This window comes from Gossypium raimondii, chromosome 1 (assembly GCF_025698545.1).
Source record: "Gossypium raimondii isolate GPD5lz chromosome 1, ASM2569854v1, whole genome shotgun sequence".
In the NCBI taxonomy this organism is placed as follows: Eukaryota; Viridiplantae; Streptophyta; class Magnoliopsida; order Malvales; family Malvaceae; genus Gossypium; species Gossypium raimondii.
In genome coordinates this window covers 48,181,979-48,201,086 of record NC_068565.1, presented here as the reverse complement: position 1 = coordinate 48,201,086, position 19,108 = coordinate 48,181,979, and the positions used below count along the sequence as shown (strand labels likewise).

The window sequence follows — 19,108 nt, the reverse complement described above, 5'->3', positions numbered from 1 at the left end:
ATAATATACACCTAACAGGAGTACTTTTTTTCCTGTTAGAATATTATTATTTGGCCATAGCTAGTTCTATTGAGATTTTTGTTATTTTCTCTATAAATAGGGATTATGGGCTAGGTCAAATTACACCATTTGAGCGTTGTTACTTTGTCAAAAAATAGTTGTAATTTATTTTTAGAATAAATTCTATTTTCTATAAAGCTCAATAAATTTCTAGTTCCCATAGAGAGAGGTTAACTTTCTTACTAAAAGTTAAATTTAAGTTTTCATGGTGTCCATCGGTTAGCAAATAGAACCCTCACTCTAGCAAGCCGAGATCAAGGTTAAAAGATCAACATGTTGAAAGTCAGGAACGACTTACTCTGCCTAATTAGAAAACACAAAGATAATTCGGGTAAAAAAACATATTGCTATAAATATCACAAAGACTCGACTTTAGAAACATTTTTAAAATTCCGTTATACCAGAAAACCATTTTCTATATCATATTTTTTCAAAAAGTAGATTTCATTTGGTTTTGAAAATATTTTCATTTTTATTTTAAAAATTGAAAAACATGTAAAGTAAATGGAAATAAAAAACGAAAACATTGAAACATATGTTACTATATATATTAATCTAATAGGGATTCTAAGGAGGATACCTAATTTAATATTTGAAAAGCTGTTGAGAATATTTGTATGTTTATATAAATTTAAAGTTAAAATCTTATTTTCATCATGTTCACTAATTTTTCTTTTACAAAGCATTTTTAATGAAATCAATCAAAAACAACTTTTTATTACTTTTACATATTTTCATTTTTGTTTTTGAAAAATTCAACCAACCACGTTTTTTAAAATATTCTTCTATTTTCTAAAATTGAATGAAGCTTTACTTTCTCATTAATATTAAAAGGAATTATAGTTACATAATTGAAGTGAACTACATTCCCAAAACTAAACACAAATGAATCACTTTCCATGACAACAGCCTCTTTCCTCTTCATCCCTTCTATAAATAAACAACTAAAACCCCCCAAAACTTTAATACTCCTCCAATTTCGTTTTCTGAAATGGCCGGCCTTCAGTATAACTTTTTCCCCACCGATTTCTACTACCCTCGTCCCCAGTCCCTGCCTGATCATGCGGCTACTGTGGCGGCGGTGGCCATCCACACACCCAAAAAGGAGGTCAGCATCAGTAGTAATGATCTTGAATGGCCCAGAAGTGTCGGCTTTCGGGTTCATCAACCCAAAAATACGGAGCCAGCTGCCCTCTCCATGCACCAACATCAACCCACAGCTTATGTCGAAGATCAATCCAAACTTGTCAAGTACTACCCCAATCCTCTTTCCTGCTTCACTTTCATCCCCCAACACCTCTCAAATTCTTCTTGAGTTGTTGTTGAATGGAAGAAATCGTCCATGTTTGTTTTATTTAGCTTTGTTTGACGAAACATATATATAATTAAGACGTTGATCAATATACATATATAATAGCATAAGCTTTCTTCTCCTTGCTTATGTGTTTTGCTTTAATCAATGAATTTTCTCCTTCAATACGGTACTTTGCCCCTCTTTTTTCTTCTAAGCCAAATATTTTTTTATTAATAAAAGCAAACAAAATTTCAAACGCCAATAATAATCCACTCAAGCGAGTAATAAAAGCATGAATATACTAATTTTCTTTTTCATATTTATGTTCAAATCATGTAGTGCCAATATTATTATAATATAGGGTGGAGGTTCTTGTAGTAGAAATAAGATTGTATTTTTTTCCTTTTCCAGTTTTATTGTTAAAAGTTAATTCATGTATATTAAAATGAGACACAGCATGAATAACTATCCACCACACGCAGCTTTTAAGAATAGAAATGAAATCTAACATACAGAAATTAATTGATCTTTTAAAAAAAAAAAGATAAAATCTAATCTAACTTTTAATACAAGTATCCCATAATATTTTTACCTATAACATCGCTATTATTGTATGTTATGGATGTGAGACAGAATATACCTGAATCCATCTTGTAGTGAACGAATAAATATAATACCAACAGATTAAAAAGAAGAAGAAAAAAAAAAAACCATACATGGGAAAGCTGGAGAGAGTCTATTTTAAATATACACCTTTTATTTTTTGTGGTGACTGAAGAACCAACGTAAAGCTGGAAGCATGCCATGCCATTTCTATTACATATAAATAAATTCCTTTTCCCATGTACTGAAACAGCTTAGTCAACTCCCATATTAAATTTATTCATATTGAAAAATAATTATGTCAACCAGTAAAATAGTTGGAAGAAATGGAAATCAATTTTTCTCTATGCATTTACATTTTGTTTTAATTTTGGAGTAACTTCAATATCACTCTCGCACCTTGAATAGGAGTATGCTCAAACCGTAAAATAAATGAAGACATTGTAATTATACAAAAATAATAACCATGTTAATAATTTTTAACGAAGTATTAATATATATATTTTAAAATTAGTCACATCTCCATAACTACCCGTCTATAATAATTATACACGTATGAGTTTAGAAAGACTTTTAAACGAATCAAAATTCTCTTTACACATTTCTTATCAAAAATCACTGTACCAATAAATCATTTCACTATCATATTTTTAATCCCATTTCATTTCCATATTTTAGCTCTTATTAACTAAATGTGAACTTAAGAACAAATACTTAGATTAATCCTCTAACACTCCACAATATGCATGTATAGTGCCAGAATGATTTGCACTAAAGTATCGGAATGAATTGCACATAAGTAATAGAATGTTGCACATAAATGCCAAAAAAGCTTCCTCCAACACAAACGAATCCGATGACATATTAACTATATCCGAAATTCTATCTGACATTGTTTAATAGGGCATTTAGCATCAAAACACAATTCAATACGGTTCTCATCATGATATCGCTATAATTTAACTTTTAGTATCATAGTGAAATTCACATACATACTTAACAACTTACCAACCATTTTCAAAATCTACAAAGCAGTAACACACAATTCATGCATCATCCATCACTAACAATTCTATAAGCTTAGTTGCTTAATGAATTGATGTAAAGAAAGCAAATTATGTTTGCACAAACTGAAATCATCACTCGTAAATCGCTTTCTCCTTTTCTATATCTTTTAAGGTCTCAACTACGTCTTTAATTATGTTTGATAATTCAAACACAGAGTCAATATTAGATTCACACATTCAAACAATGAATCATTCGATTTAAATATGACATGCATTAACTTAACTTGACCACCTAGAACCCTAATGTTCGATTTTCACGCAACTTGTAATTTTCTCGTTTGAATTTAATTCCGACTCTTAAACTATAATCTAGGGACTTCAAGATACTCCAAAACATGCTTATTGCCCGACGTTCTTACCATTCTCTCCCTAGCTTCTAAGTATTCATTAATGGAGATTTGGTATTTCGACAGTGGTTGCTCGAGGCATATGATTGGAGACAGGAGCTTTTTGAAAAATCTTCAAAAGTGTGATGCAGAAAAAGTACCTTTGGAGATCGTCAAAAAGGAAGAATTGTTGGAAAAGGCAGTCTTCATGTGGATGGGTTATCTAAGCTACAAAATGTTGATTTAGTGGAAGGACTAAAGCAAACTTTGTGATCAAGGGTATCATGTGAGGTTCACTAAAGAAGGTTGCCAAGTACGAGACTCAATGATAAATGTGTTATGAAGAGTGCTAGATCTTTTGATAATTGCTATAGGTTGGTGTGCAATGAGATTTGTAAAAGGGCATCTATTCGTGAGTTAGAATTATGACATCAAGGATTGAGTCATGTTAATAACAAAAGCCTATGAAGAATTATTAGACATGGTGCAATTTATGGGCTACCTAAGCTTGGTGGAGCGATTACCAGACCTTGCGGTAATTGTTTAAATGGAAAGCAACATCACCCACCCACCCTCAGTTATAATAGATTGTTACAACAAGGCCGTTGGGACCTTATGAGTCCAATGCAAAACGAGAACCTCGGAGGAAAAAGGTATATACTTGTCTGTGTTGATGATTTCACTCTTAACTTGGGTTGATTTTTTTTGAAGGAAAAATCAAAGGCAATTGATGTTTCCAAGATGCTTTGCATCAAGGTTATGAATGAAAAGGGAGAAAGGATTGGAGAGATCATGCAGATTTGAAGTGGCCATGGGAAGGAATTCTAGAATCATTAGTTCACTAATTTTTGTGAGCAAGAAAGGATTTCTCTTGAATTTTCAGCACCCAAAACACCTTAACAAAATGGTATTGTGGAGAGAAAGAACATGGCATTGCAAGAAATGACGTAGGTTATGCTAAATTAAAAGAACATCTCTCATAAACTATGGGCTAAAGCTATCAACACGACAAGTTATGTTGCAAACAGATCTATCTTGAGGCCACACACCAAAATAACCCCTTATGAGATTTGGAAAGGAAGAAAGCTCATGGTAGCATACTTTCAAACTTTTGGGAGCTAGCCCATGTTACATCCTTAAGGATCATGATCCTAAAGGAAAATTCGACACCCTAAGTGATGATGAAATATTTGTAAGGTACTTAACAAACAGCCAGGCTTATAGAGTGTACAACACTCGTACCAAAACTGTGCTAGAGTCTATAAATGTGATCATTGATGGTTCTCCCTCTACTGAAGTGAACTGCCTAAAAGATGATAATGTTTCAAGTTCTATTCAAACAACATATAGGACGAAAGTTGGAACAGATGCAACCGAGGCTGTTGAAATAGAGTCAAAACTTAAACCTTCAGCCAAAATTTGCAAAGATCATCCTCCAAAGAATGTCATTGACAAAACTAGAGGCAAAGAGATCGACTTTAGAGAAATGGTCAAGTTGGCCTGCTATGTCTCAACCATTGAACCAAACAGGGTGGATGAAGCATTGCAAGATGAACATTAGTTGGATGCAATGTAAGAAAAACTCCTAAAATAAATGCATTGATTTGAGTAAATTATTTCCAAATCCCAATTCAGAAAGCACACAAATCAAATGATGAAATTAAAATCGAATAAATATAATGATGATCATCCCTGCATCTCCATCATTCTGGAGAAGTCATCGAAGCACACAAACCCATCTCCATTCTTATCAACACTAGCTATCATGAGCCGGCAATCCTCTAACGTGCACCTCTCGTCCCCTAATTTCTCCTTATAAAACGCCATCAACTCCTCCGCCGTGATCTTCCCGTCATGATCCGTATCAAATATATCAAACGTCTCTCTCAGCTCCGGTTCGCAAGCCGGTCCAGCCACCTGGTTGATCAACGTTTCCAGGCTGATGCACCCATCGCCGTCTCCATCCACCTCGCCAAGCATGGACGAAATCTCTTCTTGGCTCGGCGGCTGCCTGGCGAACTTGCTAAGCAAAGCCTCGACCTCGCTTCTGGTAATAACCCCATCGTTATCTTTATCCATCGTTTTAAAAGCTTGGCAAAGTTCTACATAAAAATTAGCAGAAAAATCTAACCAGTCAACCGATGTTTCGGGCAAAACACTGGTGGGTGTTCCGGTTCCAACTGTTGGCGCTAAAGGGTATTGATTTCCTTTGTGAACTGAGGAAACGGATTCTGACGAAGACGACGAAGCAGAACCGGAAGTAGTATACGACGAAGGATCGAACTTGGAGACAGTGGATGGACCCTTTTTATTAGAACGAAAGAGATTTTTGGGACTAAGCCTATTGATTAGTTTCATGATAAATTAAGAAAAATAAGAAAGAAAACTGGGGGATTAGGAAAATAGGATGGGAAGGAGGTGAGAAGGTGAGGATGCTTAAATGGGGGGAAGTCAAGTTCCATTGCAACTTCCAGGAAACTTCATTAGAGAACATTTTCTTCATTTATATAGTAGTATATTTTGCTTTATGCGTTTCTACTTCTGCCTTTCTTTCCCATCTTATCATTTAATTGATTACTTTTAAATTTCAATTTTAATTTATTCATCGTAAAAACGTTTTAAATTTTGCATTTCAATGGTTTCTTTTCATGAAATTTAAAAAAAAATTAATTTCTCTTAAATTTTGAAAATTTTCATTAATTTCATAAAAAATTAAATAAACCTTTTCTTTTAATTCTCATTAAACTCTTAAAATTTTGAAATTTTTATGGAAAATAAATAATAGTTTGCACTGTTAGTTTGTCACGTTAACACTATTAGTTTGCAATGTTAAAAAACTGACTCACTTTTATTTATTTTCCCACATTAACACGGTTAGTTTGCACTGACGTCATGCTTATAGTTAATATAGTAATAATACATGACAACATCTTAATATGACACGTGACAAATATAAATAAAAAATTTAAAAATATTTACAACTATATAAAATAATAAAATATATATAATTTATTCTCATGGACAACTACCTATCTAGATTCATTTTAGGTATTTTTTATTTGTTTTATATATTTTTTATTTTATAAAATATAAATTTTAGGTTTTAATATTTTTAAAAGCGTATAAAATTGTAATATATAATACATAAATTTATAAAAGAATAAAATTTATAAATTTATATAAATATATAAATATATAAAAGAACTAAAAATACTTCTAGAATGAATCTAGACAAACGGTTGTCCAGATACATTTGGATTCATTCTTGATGTAAATTTTTGTATACTTTTATATTAATTTATATATTTTAATTTTTAAAATTTTATATATTTTTAAATTCCAATGTGACGACCCATTTTTCTTCGGTGTTGAGAGATTCGATGTCGAGGCTGAATTTCTTAAACCGAGCTATTTTAGAAAATTAAACCAAGAGGTTTTCGGGATAAGAATGAAATTGGAGAGGAAAATTATTAAGTAATTCATTAGAAAGTTTAGTAATTACTACTTAAGGACTAAAGTGTAAAGTAGCTAAATTAGGTGGGATTAGATGAAAGATTAAGCAAAGCCCTTAAATGCAATTAAACCACTAACAAATTAAAAGTGCGAAGCCTTAATCTCACCCATCAATCTCCACTAACCATTACCTAAGTCATTTTTAGTCATTAATTAATTATAAATTAAGAATAACTTAGTTTAACTAAAATGAAAAGAAAAAGAATGAAGAAGTTAGTGGCTTTATTCATATTCTTCAAACCATAAACAAGAGGAAGGAAAAGAAAATTTGCATGTTCATCTTCCCAATTGCCGTGAGTCAGTCATCAAGGTTAGAGAGCTTTTTTGTTGAATTTTTGTTAGAACATTAGCTTAAATGACAGGCTTCAAGGATGTGTGTGCTATAAGTAAACATTTTTTACCTTTTTTGACTCATACTGCTTTATCCTAACTCCAGTTCGGACTGCGATTGCATCAGACCATCCAACCTTCCACAGAAGAAACTTAATGAAGACAATAGGAGGATCGACTTTCTTACCAACTTTAGGATGGCCAAGTCCATGATGATGGGGTTCAAATCTCCTTGTAGCCAAAATCTCACCTAGTTTTTCACTTTGGCCACCAAATTTCTTCGTAATTGTTTTAGAACCAACCAACTCCTTTTTGGTGTTCTTCAAAACATCAAGCTTCTCCTTTTCCCTTTTGAGGACGACCACTTCTTTTAAAAAATCATTCCTTTGACACACTATTTCCATTTTTTCTTTTTTTTTTGGTATCATTTGAAGATATGCATTTTCAATCGAGCCATAAGGATCATCATCATGATCAGAATCTTCATTTGTCTCATAAATTGTTGGAACTTCAACTGGAGCAGCTGCAATCAAAGCAACATAATTGCTTATTTCCTCATTGGAGTCGAAATAATCTCCTTCAGTTTCTTCATCATTCCTTGTCACTACCAGAGATTTCTGCTTTCTTTTGGTGTTGATACATTCTTATTTCCTCTTTGGTTGCATTTTCTTATTGTTGCCACTGGATCCAAACTACTATTTGGTCTTGGGCTTTGTTGAAGTTCTTTGAGAGTAATGTTATTTATTCCTTTATTTCATCCATGACCTCACCATTTTGCTTTTCAGTTAGAACAACCTGCTGAACATTGAGAGCTATGTTCTTTTTCCGTTGTAACTCTACCTTAGCCTCCTCGAGAACTCATCAGCTCATCCAGCTTGAGAGTGGTGATGTCTTCAATTACTGTAACTTTAATTGCAAATTGTTCTAATAAGGATGTTAGAACTTTTCACACCAATTTTACCTTGAAAAGCGTTCACCAAGATCATAAGCTTCATTCAAAATGTCAAATTACCTAACATAGAATTTAGAACAATTTTCCTCTTCATTCATTTTCAAAATTTCAAATCTGGTAGTTAAAATTTGTAGTTTTGACATCTGCATAGCCGCATAACCTTCATGTCGTTTTTGCAGAATGATCCAGGCCTCATTAGATGACTCAAACATGGAGATAATTAGGGTTGTTCATAGTTTGGTTAAAATCGAATTAACCAACCGAACCGATCTAATTCGGTTAATCATTCGGTGGCCGAATTTTGTTGAATTAAAAGTCGGTTAATAATTTTATGAAATTTCAATTATGGTTAATTCAATTCAAAATTCGATAATTAACCGAAATAAATAATATACTCAACCCATTATTCATCCCTTTTCCCCAAAACTTACTTGACACCCATAAAACAATTTAAAAAACCCTAAATTTATCGTTGTTCACGAGATCATTTGCTGTAGTTCAGTGTTCATTGACATTCAACAACAACTTCACCACCGTTCAGCAGCAGTTTCACCGTCATTTTCTGTCGTTCACTATTCACTAACATTCAGCAAGAGCTTTACCGCCGTTCACTTCTGATCACCGTTCGTTGTTGTTCCCCCTTCACTGCAGTTTACTTTTCACTACCGTTCAACTTGGGGTACATATTTCTCTGTTTAATTTTATACCATTTTACAGTAACTTGTTTTATGTCTTTCACTAAAATTAAATATGTTTTGTAGTTATTTTAACTAAAAGAAAAAAAAAATACAAATTTTGGTTAATTCGATTAATTGATTGAATTAATCGAAATATTTTAATTCGGTTAATGTATTTGAAAAAAAAACCCTTCTATTCGATTAATGGTTAAAATGTTTTACATTTTAAATAATTCAATTAATGGTAATTCAGTTCGAATATTAACTAAACTGGCCGTTTGAACACCCTTACAAATAACTTCAAACTGTTCCATGTCAACACCATTGAAAATAGCATATAATGGTTTTGCGTTCCCATGAGCTGCCCTTTTTTCATCAGGGTAGATTTGTTTTTCTCCTTAAAATGAGTGTTACCATTAACATCGGTGGACAAATCCATCCATCTTCAATAGCCTCTCAAGTAGCTTCATCAATGGACATGAGAAAAGCCTTTATATAGGCCTTTTAATACGCATAATTCGAGGAGCTAACAAGAAATGGGACTTGAGAAATGGAATTACCTTTTTTTTATAGACTTCAAGGTTGTAAGTTGAACACAAAATCTCCTTTACGTATGTCTGAAGTCTGCTTTGATATCAATTGCAAAAGTCTCAATTGGGCAATAAAGCAAATAAATTGAATTGGCACAAAAGATTTGTTAACATGGTTCAAATAACAATCATTCTTTGTGAAGTCTTACTAAGTGAATGATTTTTATTCAACATTGGATCCAAAATCCTATTTTCTAAAGCTCAATCTACCTTTACATTAGCCCCAACAAAGAACCTAATGTATAATAACTAAACTAAAAATAGTTAAAAGTCCCAACAACATGAAATAAAATTTTAAATCATGATTATTAATTAAATGAGATAAAAATATATAATTACATGAAATAATTTAAAAAAATACTTTTTTTTTTTGCAAAAATAAGCTGATATTAATAAAGCAACTCAAGGCAAACAGAAGCAGAACCGTCAGCAAACAGAAAGACAAAAGCAAAACAGCTGTAAGCAACCAAAAGACAAAGCGTAAAACTTTTCAAAACTAAAAAGCAGAAAAAGAAAACCTTGAGCCAAAACCAGCAGAACTCCAGCCCCAATATCAGCCAAACTCTCCTTACCCTTTGAATTCCGAACCATGTACAATGAGAGAAAAAACTTTGGATGATCGTCTTCCATTTCCAAAGTAAATGAACTCAGCTCCTCTGGAACCAAGCCGAACAATCCTTCAATATCGCCATTCCGAATCAGGCACTCCATGGACCCAACTCCCTCAGACCTTTCGTTTCCTGCCCTACATCGCCAGTGTGTAAGCCGCCTCATTAGCCACTCAGGGGACAGCAAGGTAAGATACCGCTTCAAAGCACATACCCAGGTTGTAGATGTGATGAATAATCGGTCTAAGCACTGATTTATCTTTCTCTTTCTTTTGAATGTTTTTTATAACTGTCAAGGAATCGCCTTCCACAATCAATCGTCGAAGGCACATCTTGCTCGCAAAAATTAATGCCCTTTCACAAGCCCTTGCTTTAGCCACGAACGCGTCAACGATATCTTTAAAAAGATAAGTTTCTGCTCCTATAATTTCACCTGTAGCATTTCTGGCAAGAACTGCTATTGTAGCGGTCTTCTCATTTTTTACAAAAGATGCGTCAAAATTTAATTTGATAACTCCCTGGTCTGGGGGTCTCCAGATCCCTTTAACCATAGCTCTAGGAGCAGGATAGAGTAGCATGTGACAACGGCAAATATCTTGTTCATAACCCCCAATAAACCCTAACACCGCCTGCATCGAAAATTTAACTCCTTCATGAACCAGTTTATTTCTATGAAACCAAAGGTTCCACATGGATATTACAATGAATCTTTTTTGTTGGTCGTCTGCTGCAGAAAACATATTAGCAAAGCGAAGCTTGTTACGCATCGACTCTTCGAAAGACGGGATCTTTACTGGTAGCGACGCCCATACCTGTTGCAGAGTATCATAAGACCACATCAGGTGATCAGAATCTTCCAGCCCATTCTTGCACAGTGGACAAGATGCTTCCACACAAAGTCCTCCTCGCCAAATTACCGAAATGCGGCACCAGATTATTAACTAGTCTCCAAATAAGTATTTTATTTTTTTCTGGAATACTTAATAACCATAAAGCATTGTAAAAATCTGTGTAAACCACGTCAATAGGGGCATGTAATTAGTAACCCGTAAGTGATCTGCAATCAGTACTCGATACCCACTCTTGACCGTATACTCCCTAGAACCTTTATGTTTCCAGACCAACCTATCCTCCGGTCTACTTTCAGATATGGGAATAGCAAGTATTCGATCCGCTGTACTCTCATCAACTATCTTATGAATCATCTCTCTATTCCAGGTACACGTTCCTGTTATAATTAATAGATTAACATTAGACCATGAAGGCCTAATCTCCTGTGTTGGAATATGGTTGTTCTCTATACCAGGTAGCCAAGGATTGTTCCAGATGTTAATGTGGTCTCCCTTGCCAACCCGCCACAAAACCCCTTATCCGATCACCTCACGAGCACTGCAAATACTTCTCCAGGTAAATGATGGGTAAGCTCCAATTTTCACTGATAAAACATCAGACTTAGGAAAATACCGGGCTTTAAAAACTCTAGCTAGCAAACAATGAGGTTAATCTAAGATACGCCAAACCTGTTTCGCTAATTAGGCTTTATTAAAAAGGAACATATTTTTAAAACCTAACCCCCAAGGCACTTTGGCTTGCATAACGGTTCCCAATTACTCCAGTGAATGCCCTTCAATGACTTGTTGTTTGTCCACCAAAATCTGTTCATAATGCCTTCAAGCTTTCGACATAGCGATTTCGGCATAAGAAAATATTGCATAGCATAAATTGGTGTAGCTTGTAAAACCGATTTAATAAAAACCTCCTTTCCCCTATAGACAAGTAGCGCAAACTCCATCCTTCAATACGTTTCTTGAATCGATCCACAAAGTTAGCAAACGCCCATGTTTTCCTCTGGCCTATCATCATAGGGAGGCCTAAATATTTCTCTGGGTTCAAGGCATCTCGAACACCTAACAAGTTAACAATATCTACCTTGATGTTTGAGTCTACATTCGCACCAAAATAAATAAGAGACTTATCAAAATTCACCCGTTGGCCTGATATGGTCTCATATTCCCGAATGACATCACGGACAACCCCTGCTCCATTACTCGACGCATCTCCAAAAAGGATGCAGTCATCTGCAAAGAACAGATGATTAATGGTCAACCACTCCCTACCAATAGGTGCTCCCACCATCTGACCCTTTTGCTTAGCTTCCTGAATAAGCGTAGAAAAACCCTCATCACAAATTAAAAACAAGTAGGGACTGAGAGGGTCTCCTTGCCGTAACCCTCTTGAGGGTGAAAACCATTCACCAACAGCTCCATTAAGATTGACAGAATAGGAGACAAAACAGACACATCTCATAATACGCACAATCCAATCAATATGAAAACCAAGATGCTTCATCATTCCTGCTAAGAAATCCCATTCAACTCGATCATAAGCCTTACTCATATCAAGCTTAAGTGCAAAATTACCCTTTTTACCTTTTTTCTTCATTTTGAGGGAATGGAGAACCTCATAAGCAATCAATACGTTGTTTGAAATAAGTCTACCTGGAATAAAATCTCCTTGAGCTTCATTGATACAAATACCCAAGATATCACTCATACGATTAACCAGGACTTTCGCCACAATTTTGTAAATGACATTGCATAGGCTTATAGGTCTAAACTGACCCATATGCTTTGGTTTATCCACTTTAGGAATCAAAATAATTCGCGTTTTATTAATATTCCCTACTTCAGATTGGCCATTCAAGATAGATAAACAAAAACAAGAAACTTCTGACCCAATAATATGCCAATACTTTTGGAAGAAAATTACTGGAAACCCATCAACCCTTAGGGATTTCAAAGGGGCCATCGACTGAACTGCATTGGTAATATCCTCCTCGGTAAATTGTTGTAGCAATTTATCATTCATACTATCAGTAATACGTTTTTAAACTAACCCAAATAAATGTTCATCCGATCCCACATCTGAAGCTGTAAAGAGTTTCCCAAAATAATCTGATGCTATCTTTATAAACTCAGTAGTCGAGGTAGTTCGTCTGCCATTCTCATATTCTAACTCAGTGATCCTATTCCGCAAGTGACGTTGCACCGCAACCTTATGGAAGTAACTGGTATTTCGATCTCCATTCTTCAAACAATTCACTCGGGCTCGTTGCTCCCAAAATAAAATCTTCTTTATCAGCTTCCATGTTAAGCCTTAATTGAACCTCCATAATATCCACTAGTATTTCATCAGAAGGATCCTGATTATACAGATTATTTAACCTTTCTTCTAGTTCCACCCGATTCCTTTTATCCACTTTAGCCCTGGACTTACTCCACTGTTGCATTTGGTATCCCATCCTCTCAATCTTACTTAACACCACCAGGTATGTCCTTCCACCATCTTCTAACCATCTCCTCAAAAGAATTCTCCAAACACCATTTGGCCTCAAACCGAAAGGTCTTTACTTGGTTACTCCGATCATACCTTCCTGTCCCCATGGTATCAATAAGGATAGGACAATGGTCGGAAAAAGAGTGACTCAAGTGTTCAAGTTGATATCCTGGAAAAAGACTCATCCAATCCAGCGTAGCAACTCCACGATCCAGCCGCTCTCGTATGTTTGTAGCAACGAACCGACCTCTTTCCCATGTGAACCATCGACCAATATAACCCAAATCATTGAGACCGCAATCCTCTAAAGCCATACAAAATTCTTTCATTTGACGTTCTGATCGAAGCCGACCTCCTTTCTTCTCAAAAGACTTAATAATTTCGTTAAAATCTCCTAGAACCACCCACGGAATTGATTGATCATAGTTTAACTGTCTGAGTAGATTCCATGAGTCGTTTCTACACCTTTCATTCGGATTCCCATAAAACCCTGTTAACCTCCAACATCTACCACCTTCATTATCGTGAACCTCAACATCAATATGGAAAGAAGAGAAGCTCTTGAGCATGATCAATGAATTCTCATTCCAACCCAAGGATAATCCACCCCTAGTGCCCATCGCCCCAATGTCAATTCCATTCGCAAAACCACACTTCATCCTGACCCGTTCCATCTTTTTTAACTTAATTTTGTTTCCATGAGGAACAAAATTTGGGGATTAATGGCCCTAAATTTATTTTTGAGCCTCATTACTGTTCGTGATCTCCCCAAACCACGAACATTCCAACTAAGTATTTTCATTGAGCCCGACTGCTCTGTTCCTTAGAGCTAGCCGATAAATCCATAGAACCTGATCCAACTTTTGGGCCCAAATAATTGATCGGTCCCTCCACCACCCTCTGTCTTTTCTTACCTTCCACAATAGCAATTGGATCATTTTCCTCCTCCAAAACTAAGTCCATGGGCCCCTTCCCTAACCCAGTGTTGATTGAACCATCTTCCCCCCAATTACCCCAATTTTTTTGTCCGCCAGCAGTATTCTGTAGTGTTTCAGTAAAGCATTGAGACCCATCAGTTGTACGTAACCATTTACTCATTTCAGTAGCCCTACGCCTCACCACCGCTCTTAATGACAAATCCCAGCCAAACACAATTTTCAATGGCTCAATTCTTAATCTGAAAGAACAATAACTCTCCCTATGCCCTAGTTTTCCACAAATAAAGTAAAATAAGCTTAGCTTCTCATATTTAAAACGAGCATCAGCAGTCATAGCCTTCCCAATTTAAATTTTCTTTTTTCGTTTCAACGGGGCATTTACATCCAAGTAGACCCGAATGCGTATATATGACTTTTGCCCCAATAGTGGAGTATTAAAATCATACTCAATAAATTTTCCACAGAAATTACCTGACTGCACAGCCATCGATTCAAACATCAGTCCTGCGGGTAACTCATGAACTTGAACCCAAAATTCAGTGAAGTTTAATTCCAATACTGCTGGATTGTCACCATACAAAATTCTCTTTAGTATAAGCAAGTGGTTATTAAAAAACCATGGCGTTCCCACGATCACCCTAGTAATGTCGACTTCATGAAAAAATTGGAAAAAAATACCGCTTTTCCCCTATATCAGTAATACAGATCCCTCCAATAGGGTGCCAAAGATCCGCCATAGTATTCCTTAACGAAGGGAAGTGAACCACGCTGTCTGTTAAACAACGCCCACAAGACAAAATTGAGAGAAGTTTTCCACAACCGCTACATCCTCTTGGATTGCTTCTTCCTCATCATCCACTAGCCTCAGATTTGCCAACTCATCTTCCATTATAGAGCACAACACCAAACAATCAGAGCAGCAAAAGAAGACAAAGCCGTCACCAAACCCTGTCAAAACAAAAGGAAAAGAGAATAAAAACGTGCCAGACGACAAACTAAGAAGATCGTGCCAAATGGCAGACTTTAGGGTTCTTTAAAATTTGAAAAAGTTTTTTATTTTGTTTAAACAAGTTAAATTATTAAAAAATTGAAGTAAAAAAAAATACTTTTTTTACAACAAAAGTAATTAGTGTTTTATATTATTTAAATTTTATCATAAACAAAAATATATTAGCTAAATAATAATATCATCGTGCACAACTGATCTAAAAGGTTAAAACATGCTATTAGTCCCTTTACTTCTATAAAATTTGAGATTTAGTTCTTATAATTTAAAATTTAAAATTTGATCCTCCTACTTTTCAATTTAAAATTCTAGTCCAATCGTAATCATCGTTGATAGTTTTGTCGAACTTGTAAACTTGACATATTTATTTTTGTCAATCATATACAACGCTATACGAAGGTAGCCTTATTAATATGCCAAATTAAAAAAAATTGACAAAAAAATACTAACATGTTAATTATTGGATTGAGATTTTAAATAAAAAAAAGTAGGAGGACTTAATTTTTAATCTTTTAAGTATGGAGACTAATCTCTAATTTCGTCAAAGTATAGGGACTAACAACATATTTTAGCCTATCTAGAAAGATAACATTAAGGCCTTACTCATGGGCCTGACAGGTAACCCACCCCGTAAGCTCAACCCAAATTTAAGGTACAACCAGATATTTCACCCTCAAATCTATGGAGTCCAGTATTTCAGCCTTGACTTCCTTACAAACCCTGACATTCGGCTCTCCGTATCAATTCCTCTCCACCATTTCCATCACTGTGACCATCACCACCCCCTCTTTCCACCTCACACACACACCCAATGGTGGTAAAGGCTCTGGAGGGACTGCCATTAGCACAGAAATCCATTGATGGTTTGTTCAAAAGCTATGAGATATGAGGGCTTCTAATTTCTTTTCATCACTTTTTGCAAAATAGCCATTTTTTGCATTTGTTCATAAATAATTTTTTGACTGATAAACAATGATGATGCATGCACTGGACTTTGAACAGTTTTTTGTTTCTTTCTTTGAAACATAGCCTGTAATCTTGATGCACATGCAGCCTACTATGCTTATCTTACCCACCCAAGGTGTTTTTTTTTTTTTTGTGTGTTCTAAAGTATGTTATTAAAGAATTTGCAGTAACAAGATTTCAACTTTATTTATGGGAGAATGTTGGCAGTTAGCAATAGACACTGTAATATCGTTTGATTTGATTCTTTTGGCGTGTTAACAGTGTGTTCCTACTATTTCAATTGTTTCCCTTATGGACTGATGAGGAACCCGCATTTTTTTGTTGATTTTATGTTTGGCATACTTGCTTGTGGTTTTCTCCCAATGATGGAAAACTCATTGAAAGAGAGTAGTATTTCTGGTTTTCATTTAGTGGGTTTACTATCATCGTCCGTTGTCATCATTATCATCATCATTATTATCATCATCATCATCATAAGTCCCTGATTTGTTTCCTCTCTCTTTCTCCCTCTCTCTATCCGTACACACACTTATATATATGTCTATAATTTCTGTCTATAATCTATCTATCTTCTTATTGACAGGGCTGATGATTTGTAAATTCTCTTTATGAGAATCAGTTTGTTAATACTACAATGGCCAAGCATAGCTATGAGATCTGAGGGCTTTATTAATCATTTAGACTTCGTCATGCCATTATTGCTTTCTTTAGACATGATTTGCATCCTGATCATACTCGTTTTCCCCTTAATTTAATTCATAATCAAGTAATTACCAGTTTTCCTACATGAGAATTTTTAGGCTGCTGATTTTGTTCTTTAGTGACTATATGGTTTGTATGATTAGTAATATTGTTTCACATCGTGATGGTTTGTAGCTTCATTAATCTATGAATTTGGTCAATATCTCTGATATATCCTATTTGTAATGTATGAATCTTCCTCTTCTCGAATTGATGTTTTGGGAGCATTAAACATTTAGTTAATTTGACAAATTCTTGTGAACTTTTTCTTGTTTAACCTCTATGTGTTTGTTATCCGATAGTACTTAAAGTATCCCATATGCTAATCCTTAGTGAATCACTTAGGGTCATTTGAAGCTTGAACCTAGCTAGTCAATTGTATCAGGATACCACTTGTGAAGTATATGCTTAATGAATTCGAGAAGCTCTAGAATATGCTTGTTGATGGAAGTTGTTGATATGGTAGTTCTTTTGTTTTTTATGTTTCATTTAATTTGTGAAGACTTAGACTAATATTTTTGAAAACCACGAGCTTAGCTGTCATTAAATTATGATACTGATGAAATCCTAGTCTATTATGTTTCCTTTGAATTTAAATCTTCCATTTAAGTTGTTTACTTTCTCAGTAGTCTTTACATATTTTTTTAGTTGTTTTAAGTCTGGTCTCACTTGCCCTGAGATTATTTGCTCATTTTCCTGCACTGCCCGATGATGGATGCTTTTGTGTACTTAGAGTTTGCTATGGCATTGTTGTTGACCTCCATCCTTACTGCTAGTCATCATTGGTTTTGGCGCTTCTTCTTTGTCTTCTTCTTCTTCATCATCATCATCTTCTTCTTCTTCTTCTTCTTCTTGTTGCTGTTGTTGTTGCTGCTGCCATTCCCATTTCCATTCCCATTGCTAATTATCATCTGTGGCCTTATAGACTATTGGTGGCGGTAGTAGTAGTGGATGTAGAAAGGTCTTCAATAAAATTCCATAGCATCACCATTGATGAATTGGTAGAATCATTGTGTTTTGACCTCTGAGGGCATTGCAGGTTATTTCATCACATTGACTCTTCGAAAGTCTAGTGTTTTGCTGAGTTAGTGACATGTCTCATTGCAACTTGCTAGGGTGGATATACTGCTTAGTTTTGTGCAAAGAGTTGGATATTTACCAATTTATCTTTACTTATTACTAAATCCTTATGTCCACTATTGTCAGCCTAATTGATGAATTCATGCTTATTTTGTTGGACCGCCCCAATCCTTTATGAAAGTATGGCTTCTATAGGACTAAAGCCATTTGCTACCCAGGAGAAGGCTGAAGCACCCATTGGTTTTTTTTTGGCTAGAGAAGTGAGAACCAACCAAGAATTGAATTTTGGTCTTGTGTGCTCCTGCTTTGCTCATTTATATATTTGTTTTTGTTTAAAGCCTTTTGTGCTCCCATGTACAATGTTTAATCCTTTCAAGTCTAAGAGAAATCTATAGTGTAATGTTATAATAGCACAGGGTACGTATATGAACGATATGAACCCTGCATTGTCATTACTACTTGTCGGGGGTTATCATCCTTAGAATTTTCAAACCTCCATGTGGCTTTAAGCTTGTAATTGGCAATGGCGCTGAAAGTTTTTAAATATCGCAGTTTGAGATAAACTAACTTGCATAGGTATTTGTTTGTTGCATGTAATGCAGGTTGAGTTCAAAGATACTCGGCTAGTAAAAATAAAGGGTAAAGTAGCTGGGTGGTCACTCAACTTCTGGGTAGGTTCTAATTTGGTCACCCAACTTCATCACCAATGTTTTAAAATTTTAGTCACCCGTTAAGAACTTACCTTGGGCCTTTTTTTATTGGTCTAATAACAAATTAAGTCCTCCAATGTTTACACATTTTATCAATTTGGTCTTGAACTAAAAATTCAATAATTTTAGCCCTCGTTTTATCAATTTGATCCTAAAATCAATAATTCAATAATTTTAGCCCTTGTTTATAAAATTTGTTAATTCTAATTCCTAGGGTTTAAAAAATGAAAAAATATTTAAAAAGTATTTTGTAACTTTCAATCATGGCTAATGAAGCCGGGTATCACCAATCTCAACAACATCAACTAAAG

General features: G+C 34.9%; 1 protein-coding gene and 1 long non-coding RNA gene across 3 annotated transcripts; one reads left to right on the top strand and one right to left on the bottom strand.

Moving 5' to 3' along the window:
* Positions 1-4,923: 4,923 nt before the first annotated feature.
* Positions 4,924-5,829, bottom strand: LOC105786210 (probable calcium-binding protein CML35). The gene has a single exon (XM_012612549.2). The coding sequence runs from the start codon at positions 5,706-5,708 to the stop codon at positions 5,037-5,039; it is 672 nt and encodes a 223-aa protein (XP_012468003.1). The 5' UTR covers positions 5,709-5,829; the 3' UTR covers positions 4,924-5,036.
* Positions 5,830-9,852: 4,023 nt separating this feature from the next.
* On the top strand, positions 9,853-18,650 carry LOC105786208 (uncharacterized). Of its 2 annotated transcripts, none has more exons than XR_008198700.1 (4): positions 9,853-10,208; positions 10,318-11,238; positions 11,327-11,427; positions 16,850-18,650. It is a non-coding gene; the product is annotated as an uncharacterized LOC105786208 (long non-coding RNA). The 2 variants fall into 2 exon arrangements; XR_008198699.1 differs by having other exon boundaries at positions 11,327-11,438.
* Positions 18,651-19,108: the final 458 nt, after the last annotated feature.